Below are 22,744 nucleotides of genomic sequence, written 5' to 3' on the forward strand. Positions count from 1 at the left end.
GAAACACAGCCATGTGCTCGGTCTCTCTTGGATCCGGCCTATGCCAACCCAAGTGCAGCACAACGACCAGACAAAAAGTTCAAGACCAACGATTGCTACCAGACGGATGAGCCCAGCAGAAACAGAACCACTTCTTCCACCCAGCCACGCAAGATCCGGACAAAGGCCTTGTCCATCTGCATAGAGCCGCTGGCCCTGAAGTTAAGTACAGGTTATTGTAGTTGTTAGGTGTAGTTTAACTTGTTGTGTTTTGTGTTGCATGTCGAAGTAATCCTTGTGTGTAAATAAACCATCTTTGAACTTGAACTGACTAACTGGTTGTGTGGTCCTTTGATCGATATCCAGTAAAGCCATGTGGTGGTATCATTTGATACCTGGTGACTCTAAAGAGCATCATTATTAATTGGTAACATAATTGGTGCCGATTGGCAACAAGCCGTTTCCCTGAGGGCCCGAATCGATATATATTCCCCTCTGATGACCGCTTTCAATGCCTCCCAAACTACCCCAGCGGTCTCTCCCGTGTCATTGGTTTTTATATACCCCTGAATGGCCTCCCTCACTCACTCACATATCTTGCTGTCTGCTAACAGCCCTGCATCTAGCCTCCGCTGTGGGCGCTGTGAATTTCCCGTGTTCACCTGTAGGTCTAGCCAATGTGGCGCATGATCCGATACTACGATTGCTGAATACTCTGTGTCCACCCGCCACGCTAACAATGTTTTGTCCAGTATAAAAAAATTGATCCTGGAGTACGCCTTGTGCACATGAGAGTAGAATGAATATTCCTTGCTCCTTGGCCTCTCAAATCTCCATGGATCACCACCCCCCATGTGCTCCATGAACCCCCGCAGCTCTTTCGCCATTGCTGATACTTACCCCGACCTAGAGCTCGACCGGTTCATCCTGGGACCCAAGGCCATGTGAAAATCATCCCCCATAACCAACCGGTGCGAGTCGAGGTCCGGGACTTTTTCCAGCATCTTCCTAACAAACGTGACGTCATCCCAGTTTCGGGCATATATATTTACCAACACTACTGCCAGTCTCTCCCGTTTCCCGCTAACCATAATAAATCTGCCTCCCGGATCTGTTTCCATTTTCCCTACCTTTAATCAGGATGGCCACTGTTGCTAACTTGCTGTTGTCTCTTAATTTGGCTCTGTTTAATTACATTTGCTCAAGAGTTGCCAGGTACCTTTTGATACCGCCACAAGGTTCAAAACCGAATACTGATCAAAGACTCGATACACCAGTTAGTAAGTTCAAAAGCAATGCTCGTTTATTTACACACAGTCAAACCTACTCATGCATAAAACTCTACAATCTAAACTATCACTATCACTAAAAACCTACATTTAGCTTCGGGTGCCCACTCAGTCAGAGGAACAATGGATGTTGCTTGGTTCTGAGGCTGCTGGGTTGAGCTGTTTACAGGATAGCAACTAGGAGTGTCTATCTCGTAGCGTGCGTTGACTTGGAACTTACTTGGTCTGGCGTAGCTTTGGCATGTCTCTCCTCGCTGAGAGCCAAGGTCAAGAGAGCGATTCTCTCTTGGGGAATCCTTTTTATACCCAAAAGGGCTTTGCGCGCTTTTCGGCGGGCCTTGAACTTGGCCCCAATAAATTGGGCTGTTTTCCAATCGTCCTTATCGATTTTCCTCCAATAGAGGGGTGGATTGCCTGGTTGCTGGGCGTGTCCTAGGTGGCCGTTCGTTTGCTTTGTTTTCGTATCCTCTGGCGCCGGGCTGTCTGTCTTAGCATTGTTTACCTAAGTGTTGCCTTTTGTTCCCGGGGATGGCTCATTAGTATCATAGAATCATAGAATTTACAGTGCAGAAGGAGGCCATTCGGCCCATCGAGTCTGCACCGGCTCTTGGAAAGAGCACCCTACCCAAGGTCCACATCTCCACCCTATCCCCATAACCCAGTAACCCCACCCAACACTAAGGGCAATTTTGGACACTATGGGAAATTTAGCATGGCCAATCCACCTAACCCGCACATCTTTGGACTGTGGGAGGAAACCGGAGCACCTGGAGGAAACCCACGCACACACGGGGAGGATGTGCAGACTCCGCACAGACAGTGACCCAAGCCGGAATCGAACCTGGGACCCTGGAGCTGTGAAGCATTTGTGCTTTCCACAATGCTACCGTGCTGCCCAAATGTATGTAGATGGTTCTGCAGTACCGGTCTTGTCTGAGAGCTACAGCTCTAATCAACAGTCAGACCTTGCACCTGCTTGCTTTTTCGGCATTGTCCAATTTTCCCTGCATTCTTTGCAAAATGTCCATTTTGTAATCGGGACGTGGCCATCCCAAATGGCTACACACCCTCCTTGTGATCCTCAACGCAACGCGTGAAGGATCACATTACTGCGTTGTCTTCATCCTCTGACCAAACGGGGCACCCATAATCAGGCTCTACTCTGCCCTATCCTGTGAAACACAATTTTAACTGAATCATTTTGTTTTGAATACATCCATTATTATAAAACTCTACGGGGTGCTATGACATTAATGCATGCATTACATAAAAATAAAAAACTGGAACTTCTAACTATCCTCAATAAACTATCCTCACTCAAACAATCCCAAAAATAATCTATAACATCTTAAACTGTATAAAATAGCAGCACACAAATTTCTGTGGCGGGCAGTCAGACACAGAGGTTTACATTTCTTTATTTAACAGAATAGATAAAGAGAAATGGATGCACTTTAATTCATGTCAAGGGGTTCAGAGGTTTGGTGAAATCCGAAAATAGGGGACCTAAACCTGTATACCGGGGTGCGAGAGTGGTAGGCTCTCTTTCACCATTTCTTGACTCTAAGTGTCTGCACGACACTGCAAAGAATCGCCAGCACTAAGAGGGCTTCCACTACATACGATAGTGTGTACCAGGTGATAAACTTATCACACCAGGTCGGGGTATTGTTAGCTGTCGTGGGGCTAGCTATCTTGGGGTTCTGTGTATTGCAGGGGTGGGAATCATTCACGGCTTGTGGGGTAGGGGTCAGGGTGGTAGTGTCCGCGCGCAACTGAAGGGATCCCGCTAAGATCAAGGTGAACAAGATGGAGGTCATCTTCATCTTTCCGTCTTTCTGTCTTCTTCTTTGTCTTCCTCTGGGGTTCCTGAGGTTCCGGAGTTCTGTGAACGCAAGCATAATATCTGTTATTGTCTTGCTTAAGATCTCGTATGCCTGTCTGTCTGTCCTTTGTTGCGAATTTCCCTTTATAATTGGTCACCATCTGTGACTCCCTCATTTTTTAAAACCAAATATTTTGGACAAGACATCTATTAAGAATACTGACATAGTGCGAGCTGTCTCGCAGCCTGTGTGCTCTACCATCCTAGTGTTTGAGGATGTAAATAGCATATGGAAGCAACCTAAGGGTTGCCAAAACCAAACAAAAGAATTTCGAACTGAAAGTGCCAAAATGGAGTGTGTATGGGCCGCGGCGGGTAAGAAATGTGTGGAATCCCCGGGTAGGACGGTGATCAATGCCGTATGGGCTCTACCCGAGCGTAGCTGACCAGAGGGGGGGGGGGGTCCTCAGGCAGGGCGGGGCCCAGTGCCGTTTCTCCACTGCCTGAGCAACCGGCAAGAACGGGTAAGAATGTGATCGTCGTGGGGGTTGCCTTGTTGTCTGCTGACAAACTTGTACCTCTAAACTGGTTTCTGTTGACAAACTAGTTCCTCTGAATTGGTTTCTGTCGACAAACTAGTTCCTCTGAACTGTTGTCTGGGGACAAACTTGTTCCATTAACAGGCATTGGGCGTCAAAGGAGTGGTGACGGGGGGGCGTGAAAAACTTTCAAGTTTACAAACAACACTTAACATTAACACTGACGAACAAACATACAACAAACATGGTGCAGGTTCCATCAAAAAGGACACCGTATCTCTCCATCGGATCCTTTTTTCCATTATCTGGACACCTCACTGCTCAATAGCGAACAGGGTCGCAAAGGGATTTGTTTGGTGGGAGTCAGACTCTATGCCATCATCTTCTCCCGGCTGCCAAACTCTTGTCTGTAGTAACCGTGCTAAAGCTGCTTGACGCGAATTGGGGTCCATCTCATCATTCCAGGTGAGCCTGAACGAATTGCCTCAGTGCCAGAATCATGTGTCAAGGTTGGAGCTACTAGGTTTCAATCCGTAATCGTCGGGCGGTGGGTCTGGGTCAGGGACTTTGATATATGTAATCTCGAAGGGGTCAGTGGAATCATGCTCAGATTCGCTGGAAGTGGGGCCTGGTACAGGGGGATAATCGGAACGTGGTGTGCTGTGGCCATCGTCATCGCGATCGCAATCACTGTCGCTGTCGCTGCTGGTTGAAGGAAGGGAGAGGCGGAGTCGTGCCTCTGGGGGTGGAGTTGAAGTTGTGTCTGAGGACGGGCTGGACTGGTTGGGGGAGGGTAGGAAAACGTCATCTGTGGGCGGGGCGTGCTCGTCTGCTGCTGCGAGCAGGATGTGATGTATGTGGCTATTCTGCGAGCCATAAGCCTTGAGCTGGTTTATGTGAAACCACGCAGACTTGCCATTGGGATATGTAATCTTGTATACCAAGGGGCTGACTTTGTCCGAAATGGAGTACGGTCCGGAGAATTTAGGGGAAAGGAATGAACTGGGGTTGTATAGGGAAAGCATCACTTGCTGCCCTACTACAAACTCAGTGGCGTTTACTGTTTTGTCGAAACAAGCCTTGCTCTGTTTCTTCCTGGTCCCAAGTCTCATAGCTGCTGCGGGTTGGGCTACCTTTATGTTCTCTATCAATTGTTGCACTGCATTTTCATGCGTGAGGGCTGTGACTGCGGGGCTGGCCAAATCCAGTCCTAATAAATACTCTGTCCCTTTCATGGGGCGTCCGGTCATGAGGGTGTGGGGGGTGTATCCTGTGGACGTGGATACCGTGTTTCTTATAAACATTAAAGCAAATGGGAGAACTGAATCCCAGGTGCTGTTATTCTGCTGTACCATTTTCCTGAGGGTGGCTTTTAATGTCCTGTTCATCCTCTCTACAATACCGCTTGACTGGGGGTGGTATGCTATGTGAAACTTTGTCGAATGCCAAAAATCGTGAGGACGTTTTTCATTACACGTCCTATGAAATGGGAGCCTTGATCGGATTTTTTACTGCAGGGGAGTCCCCAGCTTGTAAAGATGTGATGTAATCATAGATCATAGAGTTTACAGTGCAGAAGGAGGCCATTCGGCCCATCTAGTCTGCACCGGCTCTTGGAAAGAGCACCCACACCCCACCCTATCCCCATAACCCAGTAACCTCACCCAACACTAAGGGCAATTTAGCATGACCAATCCACCTAACCTGCACATCTTTGGCCGTTGTCTTGGCTGTATTAGTTCGCGATGGAAAAGCTTCCACCCATTTTGTGAAGGTGTCTATGACCACCAACACATACTTATAACCAATTCTGCAAGGGGGTAGGGTTCCTATATAGTCTATCTGTAGATTTGTTCAGGGTCCATTAACGGGGCGGGTTTGACTAAGTTGAGCCTTTTTCGCATATCTGTCCGGATTGTTCTGGGCACAGATCAAGCAATCCTCTATGTAGTGGGTAACATCGGCTTTTAAATCAGGCCACCAGCAGAGCGGTCTGATGTGGGTTGGGGTGGGTTCAATACATAGGTGTCCATGATTGTCATGGAGCTGACAAATGATTTGGTTCCTGTCCTGGCTGGGAACTATATAAATGCCATCCTTTAAAATCACACCATCATGTGTGGTTATTTCATTCTTGTAGTTATCATACGGGGCTGGGAATGTTCCCTTTAAAACGTCCCTGAGTGTCTCGTCCTCTTTCTGTGCCTTCGCTAGATCCTGAATATTGGTCTGTGAGGCCTGAACTGCGTGTACTGGAGTGCTTTCGGGGGGGTTCCAAAAATAACCATGCCTGGAGCCTGCCTTCCCGAGCGCGTCTATTTAACGTTACCGGGGGGGGAAGAACGGTGATGACTGCAAACCTTAATTATTCCATATTTTCTATCCTTCGCTGTACCTAAGATATGACGGAGTAATGGGGCTGAGGGTAGGAGTTTATCGTCCGCGGAAACAAATCCCCTCGTTTCCCACAGGGGTAGGAATTCCGTCAAACTGTTGCATGCATACAAGCTGTCTGAATAGATGTCTGCTGGGGTCGGGAATGAGTCGGGGTGGTCTATTATATAAGTGATTGCTGCTAGCTCTGCTGCCTACGAGCCTAAGTGTCCTGGCAAATTTAATGCGATCTCATCTATTGCGCGTCCCTGCGCGTCCTCTACATAAATACCGCAACCGGTAATTCTCTTTCCATTTAACACTGGTCGATGTGGTGGCCAGGTTTTGCGGACGAGATTGGTCGATGGTCACTGAGGCGAGTCGTGGTCGGCCGTCGCTGGTGTAGGATGACGGGGGGCCCGGGGGGCCCTGGTCCTGGAACGCTGGTGGTGCCCATGTGCCGTGGGGGTGACAAATCTCCCTGAAGATCTTGAGGAGGACAAAATGGTGGCTGAAGATCTAGAGGAGTACAAAATGGCGGCGCCCATGGGCCGCACGTGGCGGGGATTGAACAGGATGGCCGCGCCCATGGGCCGCACGTGTTGCTCGGGGGGGAAGTTGGCGGGCACACACTGGCTGCGCTTGGTCTGTGGGAGAGAAGATGGCGGCGCCCATTGTCCATAAACGAGGGGGGTGGAGGCGATACCGGCAACTGCACGGGCCAGGCACACCGCGGCGAAGTGCCCCTTCTTGCCTCAAGCCTTACAAAGGGCAGCGCGGGCCGGGCAGCGTTGGCAGGGGTGTTTCTGCTGGCCGCAGAAATAACATTGGGGACCTCTGGTGTTTTCTGGCTGGCGCGTGGTGCAGTCGTATTAGCTGGGTAAGGCTCCCGCTGGGGCGGCCGTCTGTTGGGTCCACGATGCATAGGAGGGGTGGACCACGTGGCTGGGGGTGTAGGCCTGAACATTGCACAAGCCGACCGTCATGGAGAGCGCTAGTTTCTTTGTCTCCGCTAGGTCGAGCGTGGCCCTCTCTAACAGTCGCTGGCGTATGAGTTCCGACCCAATTCCCGCAACAAACGCGTCCCGCATAAGGAGGTTTGAATGTTCAGTGGCCGTAACGGCCTGACAGTCACAGTCCCAAACGAGTGGGATTAGGGCCCGCCAGAAGTCTCCTATGGACTCACCAGGGAGTTGAGAGCGAGTGGCGAGTACGTGCCTGGCGAAGAGCGTGTTCGTCTTCTGAGCGTAATTCCCCTTGAGAAGCGTCATGGCTTCGGTGTAGTTCGGCATGTCCTGGATTAGCGGAAAGACGCTGGGCTCAACCTCGAGTACAGGATTTGTATCTTATGAGCCTCCGAGACAGGGGTGGATGCCGAGTTGATGTACGCCTCGAAGCAAGCTCGCCAGTGTTGAATGTCCTTTTTGGCGTCGCTTGAATGCGGATCCTGCGGCAGGCGATCTGGTTTGATACAGAGGTCCATCTTTTGAAAATCTTAGAGCAATAAATTGATGCACGATCAATTGCACAAAGACATGAGTTGGGTACAACTGAGGCTTTATTGCTCTAAGATGTGTGGCCTCCCATAGCAGCTGGTGAAATGGCTACGGCATGGAGGATACACATATTTATACTCCGCCTACTGGGCGGAGCCAGCAGGCAGGGACTACTAACGAACCTGTAGTACTGGTCCGACCATACATCACCTAATAGAGGTGCAACAGTGGTTTACCACACACTATTCCAAGTCGTGTCTGACAAAGCCTTATACAGCCTCAGAAGTACATCCCTGCTCTTGCATTTTAGATCTCTCGGCTTGCATTACATTTGCTTTCCAAACTGCCAACTGAACCTTCATGTTAACCTTAAGAGAATCCTGAACTAGGACTCCTAAGTCCCTTTGTGCTTCAGATTTCAGAAGCCTTTTCCCATTTAAAAAATAGTCTGGGCGCGATTAAACTAAATGGGAACAAAGACCGATAGCGATTGTGTTTAGCCCCGTGTTTCCCGGCATTCACAGCACCGGGAAACAACCCGCTGTTTAACACACCCCTGGTTAGACAGGGGGCCTCAGAGCAGATTGAGCGGCTGAGGCTGCACAAATCCCTGTTTTTTTGCACAGAGGAGCTCAGCTCTCTGGAACTCCTCAGTACGGCGAGAAATCAGGACACCATTTTTAAATGGCGCCCCAATCTCTGGAGCCCCCAGCGCATGTAGTGGGTAAAGTCTTGGAGGGGATTATAAGAGACAAGATTTATAATCATCTAGATAGGAATAATATGATCAGGGATAGTCAGCATGGCTTTGTGAAGGGTAGGTCATGCCTCACAAACCTTATCGAGTTCTTTGAGAAGGTGACTGACCAGGTAGACGAGGGTAGAGCAGTTGATGTGGTGTATATGGATTTCAGCAAAGCGTTTGATAAGGTTCCCCACGGTAGGCTATTGCAGAAAATACGGAGGCTGGGGATTGAGGGTGATTTAGAGATGTGGATCAGAAATTGGCTAGCTGAAAGAAGACAGAGGGTGGTGGTTGATGGGAAATGTTCAGAATGGAGTTCTGTCACAAGTGGAGTACCACAAGGATCTGTTCTGGGGCCGTTGCTGGTTGTCATTTTTATCAATGACCTAGAGGAAGGCGCAGAAGGGTGGGTGAGTAAATTTGCAGACGATACTAAAGTCGGTGGTGTTGTCGATAGTGTGGAAGGAAGTAGCAGGTTATAGAGGGATATAGATAAGCTGCAGTGCTGGGCTGAGAGGTGGCAAATGGAGTTTAATGTAGAGAAGTGTGAGGTGATTCACTTTGGAAGGAAAAACAGGAATGTGGAATATTTGGCTAATGGAAAAGTTCTTGAAAGTGTGGATGAGCAGAGGGATCTAGGTGTCCATGTACATAGATCCCTGAAAGTTGCCACCCAGGTTGATAGGGTCGTGAAGAAGGCCTATGGAGTGTTGGCCTTTCTTGGTAGAGGGATTGAGTTCCGGAGTCAGGAGGTCATGTTGCAGCTGTACAGAACTCTGGTACGGCCGCATTTGGAGTATTGCGTACAGTTCTGGTCACCGCATTATAGGAAGGACGTGGAGGCTTTGGAGCGGGTGCAGAGGAGATTTACCAGGATGTTGCCTGGTATGGAGGGAAAATCTTATGAGGAAAGGCTGATGGACTTGAGGTTGTTTTCGTTAGAGAGAAGAAGGTTAAGAGGAGACTTAATAGAGGCATACAAAATGATCAGAGGGTTAGATAGGGTGGACAGTGAGAGCCTTCTCCCGCGGATGGAAATGGCTAGCACGAGGGGACATAGCCTTAAACTGAGGGGTAATAGATATAGGACAAAGGTCAGGGGTAGGTTCTTTACGCAAAGAGTAGTGAGGCCGTGGAATGCCCTACCTGCTACAGTAGTGAACTCGCCAACATTGAGGGCATTTAAAAGTTTATTGGATAAACATATGGATGATAATGGTATAGTGTAGGTTAGATGGCTTTTGTTTTGGTGCAACATCGTGGGCCGAAGGGCCTGTACTGCGCTGTATTGTTCTATGTTCTATGTTCTAACCCCGGACCTGGCCCTCCAAGCTCCAACTCACTGTGAACGGGGTCCCAGGGCCAGCTTGGCACATTGGCAGTGCCAGGCTGGCACCCAGGTGGCAATGTCAAGATGCAAGAGGGGCACCAGCAATGCCAGGGTGCCACCCCGCCCTAAGGACAAGCACCTGGTGGCCTCCGTTCTCCTTGGAGACCCCCACCAGTGCCAGTCCATCTGATCTCTGTTTGTTGGAGACTAGTACTGAACAGTGCTCGTCTGATGTTTCTGAGGCAAAGGGAATAGATCCCAATGCCTTGGGTGCCTCGGGAAACTGCATATTAAAGTAAGACGAGCTGTCTGACTCTAATATGCAGATTTGCCAAAAAGTGATCTACCCATAATGGGCGGGATTCACATCGCAGCATCTCGTGAGGTCACAATAGATTCGTGAGGCATTGTGAGCTAGGTACACCCCGGGAGCGAGCTCTCCCAGCTTCTGTCAGCTACGTTGCACCGCAGCGGCTGCCTTTCAGGCACAAGATGGCTGTTCAACTGTGCCCAATGCCTCTATTCTTCCGACCAAAGTGCAGAACCTCACGCTTTTCCACATTGTATTCCATCTGCCACTTTGCCCACTAACCTAGCCTGTCCAAGTCCTTCTACAGCCTCTCTGCTTCCTCAACACAACCTGTCTCTCTACATATCTTTGTTACATCTGCAAACTTAGCCACAATTCTGTCAGTTCCTTCTTCCAGATTAGGGAATCTGCATAAACTTGCCCCTTCTGCATAAACTTGAGGGGCGAAATTCTCCCAAAACGGCGCGATGTCCGCCGACTGGCGCCCAAAACGGCGCCAATCAGAGGGGCATCGCGCCGCCCCAAAGGTGCGGAATGCTCCGCATCTTTGGGGGCCGAGTCCCAACATTGAGGGGCTAGGCCGACACCGGAGGATTTTCCGCCCCGCCAGCTGGCGGAAACGGCCTTTGTTGCCCCGCAGCTGGCGCGGAAATGACATCCCGGGCGGTGCATGCGCGGGAGCGTCAGCGGCCGCAGACAGTTTCCCACGCATGCGCAGTGGAGGGAGTCTCTTCCGCCTCCGCCATGGTGGAGACCGTGGTGGAGGTGGAAGGGAAAGAGTGCCCCCACGGCACAGGCCCGCCCGCGGATCGGTGGGCCCCGATCGTGGGCCAGGCCACCGTGGGAACACCCCCCGGGGCCAAATCGCCCCGTGCCCCCCCCCCAGGACCCCGGAGCCCGCCCGCGTCGCCTTGTCCCGCCGTTCAAAAGGTGGTTTAATCCACTCCGGCGGGACAGGCAATTTATCGGCGGGACTTCGGCCCATCCGTGCCGGAGAATCGAACGGGGTGGCCCGCCAACCGGCGTGGCCCGATTCCCGCCCCCGCCGAATATCCGGTACCTGAGACTTCGGCAACCGGCGGGGGCAGGATTCACGGCAGCCCCCGGCGATTCTCCAACCCGGCGGGGGGTCGGAGAATGACGCCCGAGGTCTTCCAAATATCTGCTGTCCGTGTCTTAACTTGCACCAATTCCACTGTCTTCTCACCTCTGTGCACACTGAACTAGACTGGCTCCTGATCAAGCAAAGACTTAATTTCAAAATTCTCGTCCTTATTTCCTCAACTTTGTAATCTCCTCCAGCCCCACAACCTTCCGACATCTCTGTGCTCCTTCCATTCCGGACACTTGAGCATTCCCCAAATTCCCACCATTCGTGACTGTGCCTGGGGCCCTAAGCTCTGGAATTGACACCTTAAATCTCTCCACCTCCCTTTCTTTCTTCTTCTATTTCTCTCGCACTGTTTCTTTTAAATGCTCCTTAAAAACTTACCTCTTTGACTGAGCTTTTGACCACCTGTCCCAATATCTCGCTCTGTGTCTGGCTGTCACACTTTGTTTTATGATCCTCCTGTGCAGCACCTTGGGATACTTAAATATGTTAACATTAGTCTGTAAATATCAGTTGTTGTTGTTCTTTTCCCCTCTACCCAGTTCGAGTCTTCTTTCTGAGGTAATATACAACCTCCTTATTTTTCTTTCCCAAATAATGTTTTCTATTTTAATTCAGCGAATGCCAATCCCCAAGGCCAAGCATTAATCTCCTCATTTACTGAGTTTACTCTGCAGAGTTCCTTCATAATTTGTTGCATTGTTTGTCATTCCACAATTGCAAAAGGGGTTTGAGGCGCCAGCTGTTGGAGGTTTGCTGCAGAGGGTGCTGCCGAATCCTGAACCTCTCCTGAACATGTTTCGCAAGGAACACATTTACCTGAGTACTTCAAGGACTCGAGCCTGCTCCGCCATTCAATTGGATCATGGCTGATCTAGTCTCAACTCCATTTTCCTGTCTGCCCCGCCCATAACCCATGACATATTTGTTGATGAAAACTCTGTCTAACTCAGCCTTGAATACATTCAATGTCCCACAGTCTCCACAACTCTCTGGGGAAGAGAATTCCACTGACTAACCACCCTTTGAGAAAGGAACTTTCTGCTCATCTCTGTCTTAAATGAGTGACCCCTTATTTTGAAACTGTGCCCCCTGATCCTACATTTTGACAAAGAGAAACATTCTCTCAGTATTCAACTAGTAACGCTCACTCAGAAACATATATGTTTCAATGAGAACACCTCTCGTTCTTCTAAACTCCAATGGCTAACCGGCCAACCTGCTAAATGTTTCCTCATAAGGTAACCTTTCACCCCAGGGTTCAGCTGAGTGAACATTGTCTGAACTTCCTCCAATGTGAGCATACCCCTTCTTAAATAAGGAGACAAGAACTGTACATAGTGCTCTGTTGTGATTCTCCAATGCCCTCCAACATTGGAGGCAGTTCAGACAATGTTCACTCAGCTGAACCCTGGGGTGAAAGGTTACCTTATGAGGAAACATTTAGCAGGTTGGCCGGTTAGCCATTGGAGTTTAGAAGAACGAGAGGTGTTCTCATTGAAACATATATGTTTCTGAGTGAGCGTTACTGGTTGAGTTACTGAGTTGTGGGAAGACATACCTTCATCCCCCTTTCCATATGGGCCAACATTCCATTTGCCTTCCTAATCATTTGCTGTACCTGCATGCTGACTTTTTTTGATTCATGTTCAAGGACACCCAGATCCCTCAGTATCAAATCCTGCACCCTCCCTCCATTTATATAATATTCTGCTTTTCTATTCTTCCCACCTTTGATTTGTTTTTGCAACCCTCCTCAGTATTGACTATCCCGCCCAATTCAGTCCCATTGTGAATTTTGAGTCTGGTGGATGTACAAACCACCCAGTGTTAAATATTGATATTTCTCTCCCCAGCAGAACCGTCACAAGAGTGGAAAGGTGAGACTCCACAACAGGTGACAGCGGTCAATGGTTCGTGTGTACAGATTCCGTGTCATTACAGTTATCCATCGTGTCTGGGAAACCAACCAAGAGGCGGAGTCTGGTTTAATGAGGAAACGGGGAGATCGTTGATAGCCTTTCACTCCAAGAATCACAATCACGCGTTGTCACGGTTCCGCGATCGGACCCGGCTGTCTGGAGACCTGAAAGATGGCAACTGTTCCCTGATAATAAACAATATCAGGCGGGAAGATGCAGGACCTTATTATTTCAGAATAGAATTTGACAATGGCCCCAGCCATAGTTATCACCCTGTTACCCGGCTTCAGGTTTCTGGTAAGTGCTGGGTTATAATTCCTCAACAATTCACATTCAACACTCAAGGGAAAAGAACACAAACTGTGATGTTTACAAATTGTAATCATGGGCAAGATTCTCCGACCCCCCGCCGGGTCGGAGAATCGCTGGGGCTGGCGTGAATCCCGCCCCCGCCGGTTGCCGAATTCTCCACCACCGGATATTCGGCGGGGGCGGGAATCGCGGCGCGCCGGTGCCACCCCCCCCCCCCGCGATTCTCCGGCCCGGATGGGCCGAAGTCCCGCCGCTAAAATGTCTGTCCCGCCGACGTAGATTAAACCACCTCTCTTACCGGCGGGACAAGGCGGCGCGGGCGTACTCCGGGGTTCTGGGGGGGGCATGGGGCGATCTTGCCCCGGGGGGTGTCCCCACGGTGGCCTGGCCCGCGATCGGGGCCCACCGATCCGCGGGCGGGCCTGTGCCGTGGGGGAACTCTTTCCCTTCTGCCTTCGACACGGTCTCCACCATGGCGGAGGCGGAAGAGACTCTCCACTGCGCATGCGCGGGAATGCCGTCAGCGGCCGCTGACGCTCCCGCGCATGCGCCGCCCGGAGATGTAATTTCCGCGCCAGCTGGTGGGGCACCAATGGCCTTTTCTGCCAGCTGGCGAGGCGGAAATTTGTCCGGCGCCGGCCTAGCCCCTTAACGTTGGGGCTCGGCCCACAAAGATGCGGAGCATTCTGCACCTTTGGGGCGGCGCGATGCCCGACTGATTTGCACCGTTTTGGGCGCCAATCGGCGGACATCGCGCTGTTTCCGGAGAATTTCGCCCCATGTCTTGTTTTCAAACTCAAACTTATAGTTTGTTCCAAGTCACAATTTAGAAGGGAACAAATTGATGACTCATTCAAAAGGCTGGTTTGCTGATTAAGATTAATTTATTTGTACGCATGATTACTGATATACCACAAGCACAGATTTAAAATGATGACAGGGAAATTAAAATGGTTACTGATTGAGACTGGGAAAGAAGAGAATATAAAATAATAATATGGAAATTGCAGTGTAAGAGTTAACAGAATGGACATGCTAATCTATGATGGAGATGATGATGTATCACTGGCATCGATCGGTCGTGTGTCAGACTCCCGAGACAGAGGGGTTGGAAACATTACCAGGAGCAACATGCTCACTCTGTAACCTGTGTAGAGACAGTTGTAATAAGATTTAAGCAAGTACCAGAGTATGTCGACAGTCTGTCCGATAACCTAGAAGCTCGCCAAGAATCCACAGATTAGAGGGACCATCCAAAACAAAAACAACAAACCTACTTTGTTTCTCTACTCCAAAAAAGTACATTTCTCAATAATTATCTAGAATTTAAATGATCAAATATGTTACAGGAACCTCATTCGCTCAATCACTGAAGTGGTCAGCTCCTGTTGATTGGAGCTTAATACTTCTGAGACTCAAGTTAATTTTCCCCATTCCTTCGACAGCAGTGCTGGTCTCTTGGGTTTGAAGTAAAGGCTTCCGCTCTATTCAAACATTTAAACATTTCAGGGGGGGTGTTTAACATAGTGAGAAGCTGGACCATCCTCTGGTGAAATAAATATAAAAATGCTAAAATCAAAGTGCCCAATAACATTTTTAGTCCTTTGTTTTTCCCATAGAGTTTGAACCTGTCCAGAAACGTGCTAATCATTATTTCCCTTTATCCAATAATTTTCCATGAGGTGAAGACCCTTGCAGCCAACCATCCAAAAAATTAGGTTTGCATTTTAGAGGTACACTGTGCCATCTGATTTAAGTTCGACTGCACCACGTCTTTGTCATACATTTAAACACCAGTGTCCCTCGCTTGCCTGCGCTGTCTTTGTTGTTTCTAATGATGACATTTGTTTGGGTCTCACAGCTCAGGGAATTCAGCAGGTTTATTTTAGAAAGGCTGAAATTTCTGGAAGAGAATCTCTTTTCCGGCCAGTTTAGTTTATTGCAGAGCATGATGGGGAATATGGCCAAATGCTTTGCCCTGATTTCAACAAAATAAACATTCACATTTCTATAGCATCTTTCACCACCTCAACATGTCCCAAATAGATTCATAGACAATTAAATCATTTCTGAAATGTGGCCCCTGCTTTGATGTTCATTTTCAGCAGCCAGTTTGTGCACAGCAAGCTCCCACAAATAGCAAGATGATCAATAGCCTTATAATCGGTATTAGGTACTGGTTCACAGATTGTTTCAAATTGTTTCTGTTCAGATGGAGACAGGATAGAATTTAAATTTGTCAACTGACTGTGAACACAATGAGCCAGTTCACCATGAACTATGAGCAGCTCCTCTTCCCTCACCCGAGATTGTCAATTGGAGTGAAAATGTATTAAGCTGATTGACAGACACTCCACCAGGTCTGAACGTAGGAAATAATGTCTCAATGCTGATATTACCCTTCTAAAAGAGCTTTCTCTTGTGGGACTGTGATTTATATTTGAATTGATGCTTCACTTTATATTTATCTAAAAGGATCTATTCTGTGTGTTAGATTTCACAGATATACCCAGGATAATTTCAGGGAATTATCCCTGCTGAAATTATTGCAGGAAAAGGTGTGGACATAAGCTGCACCTTTAACACAATGTGCAGTGGAACAGCACCTGTCTTTTGTCGCCCCTTTTAAAAAAATTTAGAGTACCCAATTCATTTTTTCCAATTAAGGATAAATTTAGCGTGGCCAATCAACCTAACCTGCACATCTTTGGGTTGTGGGGGCGAAACCCACGCAAACACAGGGAGAATGTGCAAAATCCACACGGATAGTGACCCAGGGCCGTGATCGAACCTGGGACCTTGGCGGCGTGAGGCAGCAGTGCTAACCACTGCACCACCGTGCTGCCCTAAACATCAGCTGTCTTAACCTGGGACACTCTCACTGAAATACCGGGATTAGTTTCAAACACTGTGACTCAGCATGGTGTCACTCTGACCTATGCTTCTGTTCTGAGCCTGACCCTATCACCCAAACATCACAGACAAAATCTCACCTGTAGAGTGAGATATCCATCTGTTTGATCGGAGCGGACCCTCATACTACCTGTGCAATGTAAGTCCAGACATCCTTCATTCGCCATTAGGTGAAATGATCCAGTTTGTGCTCAGCAAGATCCCACAAACACCACTGTGCTGAAGACAAAAATTGTCCGTTGTCATTGAGAAAAACAGACGTGGGTGAACTATTCCTTGTCTAGTGCAGGCTTTTTCAAAGTGCGGGTCGTGACCCGTAGGTGGGTTGAGAGCGGGTGTCAGAAGGGTTGTGGAGTTAAGGGTCTCACTCCGCACCTCTGTTAAATAGGGAAGTGTGGGGGATTCGGGTACATGTATATACATACCTATCCTTCGAACAATCCAGTGAAAGTAAGTGAGATGGGGAAAATAACGAAGCAAAGTATAGTCACGGAGTTCACTCATTCAACCATGTGCAGTGAATGTCTTGTGCTGCTTGTGTGCCGAATCTCTCGCTTCCCTTAGCCCCACTCCTGATTTGTTGCAACTGCTCAGTGTTGGGAGTAAGCTTCTGCCACCAGAATCCATTCACCTGGTGTTTTATTTTGACCCACTCTAAAGTACTGGCCCCTCAGCACTTTGACACATACCAGGAGTGGAGGCTAGAAATACTCCTTGTTAACACAGCGCCCCATTTTCCTTCATGTGTTATAATCCTTGTGGTTATGGGAGGGGAGTGCTTTTTTGTCATCCCTTATCTCGTTTATAATGAAGATGAGTGGAGCCAGGGCCGGTGTGGGGTGGATGGCTGGGGTGGAGTTGGATGGTAGTGTTAATCAACCCGAGTGGAGATTGACGATAGCCCTCCTCCCTCCCCAACCCAAGTTAGAGCTCGCCGCATGCAGTTTTCATTTTGAATTTTTCTGTTATTTCAAATTGAAGAATCCGTGCCTTTCTCCTTTGATGGCCTAGGCAGACTGTGTATTCTGGAGAGGACTGGGCTCCTTCTGACTCTGCTTGAGGTTGTAGCTTTTCCTTGGGGCCTCTTATTTCTCTTTAGAACTATTAGACTGAGAGGATTTGAGTAATGGCGCACACTGAAGTGAGGTTGGCTAATCTGTGATTGGTCTGTTGAAGAGAGGGATTGTTTTTTATATCCTATCTGTGATGGTGGATATTTTGGGCGGTGGTTGATGTTTTGGGGTCAGTTCGAGCGTGTTTCCCTTTGTTTTTTTTTACTTCTCTTCATCTCGGAGAACAGGGTTCTGTTTATTATCCTGGTCGGGTCCATTGGTTTAGGGGAGGTTCCCTTGGTTGTATCGGAGAGGAGGGAATCGGCCTTCCCTCCTAGGGTGTCTAATTGTTGGGTGACTTGAGGATTTTTCATCTCTTTAGCTCACTTCGGCTGGTACTGGCCATATTCATCCTTTTTACTTAGTGTAAGTGGGGACAGTGCACTGCCCAGGATGTGGTTGGAGAGGTGCAGGTTGACTGGGGTGTAGGTTTTGGGGTGTGCTAGAGGTCCTGGGGTATTGATTCATATGTGTCGGGATGTGCTGGGCTCGGTCAGGTCCGGTACTTTGGCTGGTATCCTGTTGCCCCATGGGACTTGGGATGCCCCTTTTTGAAGGCTCTTATTAGGGACAGCCTTAGAGGTTAGGTTTTGCTTCTTTGGTGCACGGTGTAAGCCGAGTCCTGTACTTTCATTGATATCCTGTTGCCCCCTTCAGGGGTGGGACACTTTCATGATTGAATGACCAGCCTGTTCGCTTCCTCATTAATGAGTGCTCAGCATGCACCAGGGATACATGGAACCAGGGCTGGCTCCTGATCGCTTGTTAGCCTGTGGTTTACTTCTGGTCTTCCCAAATATGTTGCAGAGATAGGAAACTATATTGAGGAACGGTGTCTGGAAATGCATACAGACATCAGATAAAGAGAGGTGAAGTGTAGAGTCTTATTGCACACAGTGCTTGCTCACAAGAAATTCTTCCTTTGTTTTTAGACTCACCACAGAATCTCTTAATAACTTCTCTTGATATGATTAATGCTTCATGGATCAATATCATTGAGGGGAATTCTATAGTGATAATTTGCACTGTCGAGAGCTTCCCAGCTTCTAACCTGATGTGGAGACATCTTAATGTCCCAATGAACAGAACAAGTTCCAACAATGAGCTGTGGTTGGTGATTCCTCACGTCACATCCAGGGACACTGGAGACTATGAGTGTGCGGCTGAGAATGGACATGGAGCAGTGGAGCGGTCCATAACCATCACTGTGGAATGTGAGTGGACACATGCTTATCTCACACACACACACATACAAACACACTGTGAGTGTACACAGACTTCAACGGCTCACAAAAACACACGTGCACACATAAACACACGCATGATTTCCAATCCTCTCTCAGTGATGAACTTTAGTCTTGATATGGGGCGCGATTCTCCGCTCCCGCGCTGGTTGGGAGAATCCCGTGGCGTGCCATTTTTCCCCGCGACGCCAGTCCGACACCCTCATGCAATTCACCCAAGCGGCGAGAACTGCCCCGTCGAGTTCTGCGCGGCGCAGGCCAGAGAATCGCCCGGGACACCCAAAATGGCGAATCTCCGCTACACCCGCTATTCTCCGGCCCGGATGGGCCAAACGGCCTGCTCAAAACGACGGCTTCCCGCCGGCGCCATCCACACCTGGTTGCTGCCGGCGGGAACGGCGCGGGAATGCTGGGGGGACGGCCTGTGGGGGGGCGAGGGGGGTTCTTTCACCGGGTGGGGGCCTGAAATGGGGTCTGGCGCTGGCCAACCCGCACATGCGTGGGTGACGCTAGTTACGCCAGTTACGCCGGCCGCGTCATTTACGCGGCACCACATTTACGCAGCGCCAATGCCCGGCGCGCGCTGACGACGCTGCTTTTGCGACACGCCCCCCGAGTTTCTCACGGCCCCGATCCTAGCCCATTTTCGGGCCCTGAACCATCAAGATCGGGGCCGTTTCGCGCCGTCGTGAATGTTCACAACGTCATGGGCACTTAGTCGCGGACGCGGAGAATCGCTCCCCACAAGCTCTGATTCTGTGTTTTTGATCAACAAGTACCTGAATTGGACAAGAAACCTCTTGCACAGAGAATTGTAGTTTTACCCCTCATTACTCCACTGCTCAAACACAATTCATTGGATGTCAAACTCCCAAGGACCTCCTGTGGGTATGAAAGGAAGCTACTTCAAGGTGAATAGCATCTCCACTGGTTGAAATTGAAACTACAGCATGACTGTTTCCCTAGGCAGTGTCGATTTTCAATGTGAGATAGGAAGCTATATTGAGGAAAGGTGTATGGAAGTACATACAGACATCAGACAGTGCTTGCTCACGAGAAATTCTTCCTTTGTTTTTAGACTCACCACGGAATCTCTCAATGTCTTCTCTTGATATGATTAATGCTTCATGGATCAATATAATTGAGGGGAATTCTACAGTGATAATCTGCTCTGTCGAGAGCTTCCCAGCTTCTAACCTGACGTGGCGACATCTTAATGTCACAATGATCAGAACAAGTTCCAACAATGAGCTGTGGTTGGTGATTCCTCATGTTACATCCAGGGACACTGGAGACTATGAGTGTGCAGCAGAGAATGAACATGGAGCGGTGGAGGGGTCCATAACCATCATTGTGGAACGTGAGTGTACACAGATCTCAACAGCGCACACACACATACATACACAGACAAATACACAGATGACCAGCGACCCATTCACAGCATCTTAATCATTCATTCATTATCAGTCTTAGTGGAGCCATTGGCATTGTCTTGTTTCTTCAATTCTCCCACAATCCATGTCCCAATGTTATCCGCCTATCCTATTTTTCTTCTCCTCTTCTGTTTTTACTCTCAGTTTCTCCTTCAATTGGTGTCAGGACAAGGCTGTCGGGTCTTTTCCAGCCTTCGTACTTGACTATCTTTCTCTCTCTGACTGTACTGAGCAACCCTTTAATTCCTGAACTTCTCCTTTTGATCTAAGACACTCACTGGTCTTTCTGTCCATCCATCTGATTCCCAGCATCCTCCTCCCAACCCACATTTCAAAAGCTGTTCTCCTCTGTCCAACTCCCGCATTGATAGAGTGGAACACTCCACACTAGTCACTGGACTAGAGCTTTATTCAGCTTTGTGCTGATGCTTTTGCACTTCAGTCAGTGGTCGTGCCTCTTGCCATGTCTAATCCAACTGGGATTTCATTCTTGGATGTAATTTTGGTCTTATCATCAAGGTATTAGATGCCACGTCTCTCTCAGTGCAAACAGATGTATCTCCAAGAGACTGTGGGATTTACAATGTCTATTTCATGCAGTTGAATGGACAGGACCACAGATGCATTAAAAAAAAATTAGACTATGCAATTATTTTTGTTCCAGTTAAGGGGCAATTTGGTGTGGCCAATCAACTTCCCTGCACATCTCTGGGTTGTGGGGGTGAGACCCACGCAGACACGGGGAGAATGTGCAAACTCCACACAGACAGTGACCAGGGGCTGGGATCGAACCTGGGTCCTCAGTGCCGTGAGGCAGCAGTGCTAATCACTGCGCTACGGAGGTGCCGCCTGTCACAGACACATACCACTGGATTCTCCGCTCACGACGCTGAAATTGCGTTTGGCATGAGGGCGGAGAATCCCCGATGATGCAAAATCGGGGTCGGTGCCGCTTTTGTGATGCTCCGTCCCCTGAAAAGCGGCGCACTCTAGGAATACGCGGCACCACGTATCCACGGCCTCAGGCCATTGCCTGAGGCCTGCCCTGCGATGCTCTGTCCCCGACCGGCTGAGTTCCCGACGACGTGGGACACGTCTGGTCTCACCCGTCGTGAACTTAGCGTGGTGGCTGCGGACTCAGTCTGGAACCGCCACAGTCGGGGGAGGGCCGATCCGCGGGTAGGGGGGGCTTCATTAGGGGCTGGGGGCAGTGTGGGCTGGTGGGCTGGGGCATGCGAGCTGCCGAAGTGGGGTACTATTTTTGCGGTCCGGGTTCACGGGCTGGGTCCATGAAGCATGGTGCGGCCGCTGCAGGCCGTTGCCATGTGCATGCACAGCCACGGATCAGGAAATGCTCAGGGCTGTATCGGCAGCTAGAGCGGGGAGGTCTATGCTGCCTCCATGCTAGCTCCCAGCAAAACGACGAATCGGTGGCCATTTTACGCCAGTTTTCCAGGCGTTAGACACCACCGTTTTCATGCTGGCGAGGGGACTTAGTCTCCCAAACAGAGAATCCAGCCCATAATCTCCAACTCTCTCACAACCTGTAAGACGCTCCTTAAAGCCTGACTCTTTGACTGTGATTTTGGTCAACTGTTCTGATATCTCCTGATGTGACTCAGTGTCAGATTGTGTTTTGAGGAGATAAGAAATGAGCGAGCGATTTCCAAAGCTTAGGGTCCAGGCAACCCTGAACACAACTGCCATTGGTGGAGCAACAGAAATATGCGGATGGCCAAGAGGCCGGAATTGGAGGAGCACGGAGATCTCGGAGGGTTGTGGGGCTTGGGGATTATCTTCTGATTCTCCTCTTTTCTTGTTCCAGATCCCCCACAGGAGACGATGGTGTCCATCAGCAGATCCACTGATGGGATAAGAGAGGGAAATAGTATCACATTAACCTGCTCCAGTGAAAGTGTCCCACCGATATCCCATTACACCTGGTTCAGGATCGAGGGGATCACCAGCATCCAGTTAAACACACGTAGTCGCACTCTCTCCTTCAATCCTGTAACACGGGAGAATGATGCAAGTTTCTACTGCACTGTGAGGAACCCACTGGGTAACAGCACCTCCAACATTACCCACCTGGATGTGCAATGTAAGCATTTAACTCTATCTGGCTCTTACTTGCTGTAGTTTAGCATAACTAGCATAATCCTTGTTGCTTTTTTGACCTTGTGCCTCTCCGAGATACATAAGGAGCTATTATAACAGTGAAGCTCAGAGGATATGTTAGATTTTTGAAGAAGTACCCTAAATGAAGAGAACGATATAAATTGACAGATTTATCTGGGCGTGGGGGCCCGGGGGTGGAGGGAGGCAAGGAGGAAGGGAGATTAGGGTTTACGGCCCCAGTCAGCTGAAAGGATGCTTACGAAGCTGGAATTGACCGAGGGTAGGTTCTAGGAGTAGGTTACAGAAAAACGGAGGATTCAAGGGGCTGGATGAGGAACAGAAACATTAAGAGTTGTCAGGAAAGGTGAACGTTAAAGAGATCAAGACTGTTGAAGGGGCTGAATTAGTTTACAGAGGTATCAAGTGTTGTTGGGCTGGAGCAAGTCATAGAGACAGAGAAAGTAGTAGAGACTGGAGGTGATTACAGAGAAACAGCGGATTTTTAAGTGCTGGAGTGGGTTACAGACATAGGGAGGGGACAAAGAGGGATATTGTAATGGGAGCAAATGCTGTTCAGTGAACAACAGGGTGTGATGAGTAAACGGGACTCGGTATGAGTTAGGATATGGGGCAACAGAGTTTGGGATGTGCTGAAGTTCATGGCGGTTGGAAGATGGGAGACCGGGCAGGAGA

The 22,744-nt window shown here is 49.1% G+C and overlaps 1 protein-coding gene across 1 annotated transcript in view; it reads left to right on the top strand.

Moving 5' to 3' along the window:
- LOC140386530 (sialic acid-binding Ig-like lectin 12) overlaps positions 1-22,744 on the top strand; it is an 84,126-nt gene that overhangs the window by 33,873 nt on the left and 27,509 nt on the right. Inside the window, exons 5-8 of the mRNA XM_072468938.1 lie at positions 12,854-13,216; positions 18,189-18,470; positions 19,579-19,860; positions 21,759-22,034. Coding sequence (XP_072325039.1) covers positions 12,854-13,216; positions 18,189-18,470; positions 19,579-19,860; positions 21,759-22,034 — 1,203 coding nt within the window. The remainder of the gene's footprint in view (positions 1-12,853; positions 13,217-18,188; positions 18,471-19,578; positions 19,861-21,758; positions 22,035-22,744) is intronic.

Source organism: Scyliorhinus torazame, chromosome 12 (assembly GCF_047496885.1).
Source record: "Scyliorhinus torazame isolate Kashiwa2021f chromosome 12, sScyTor2.1, whole genome shotgun sequence".
Taxonomy (NCBI): domain Eukaryota; kingdom Metazoa; phylum Chordata; class Chondrichthyes; order Carcharhiniformes; family Scyliorhinidae; genus Scyliorhinus; species Scyliorhinus torazame.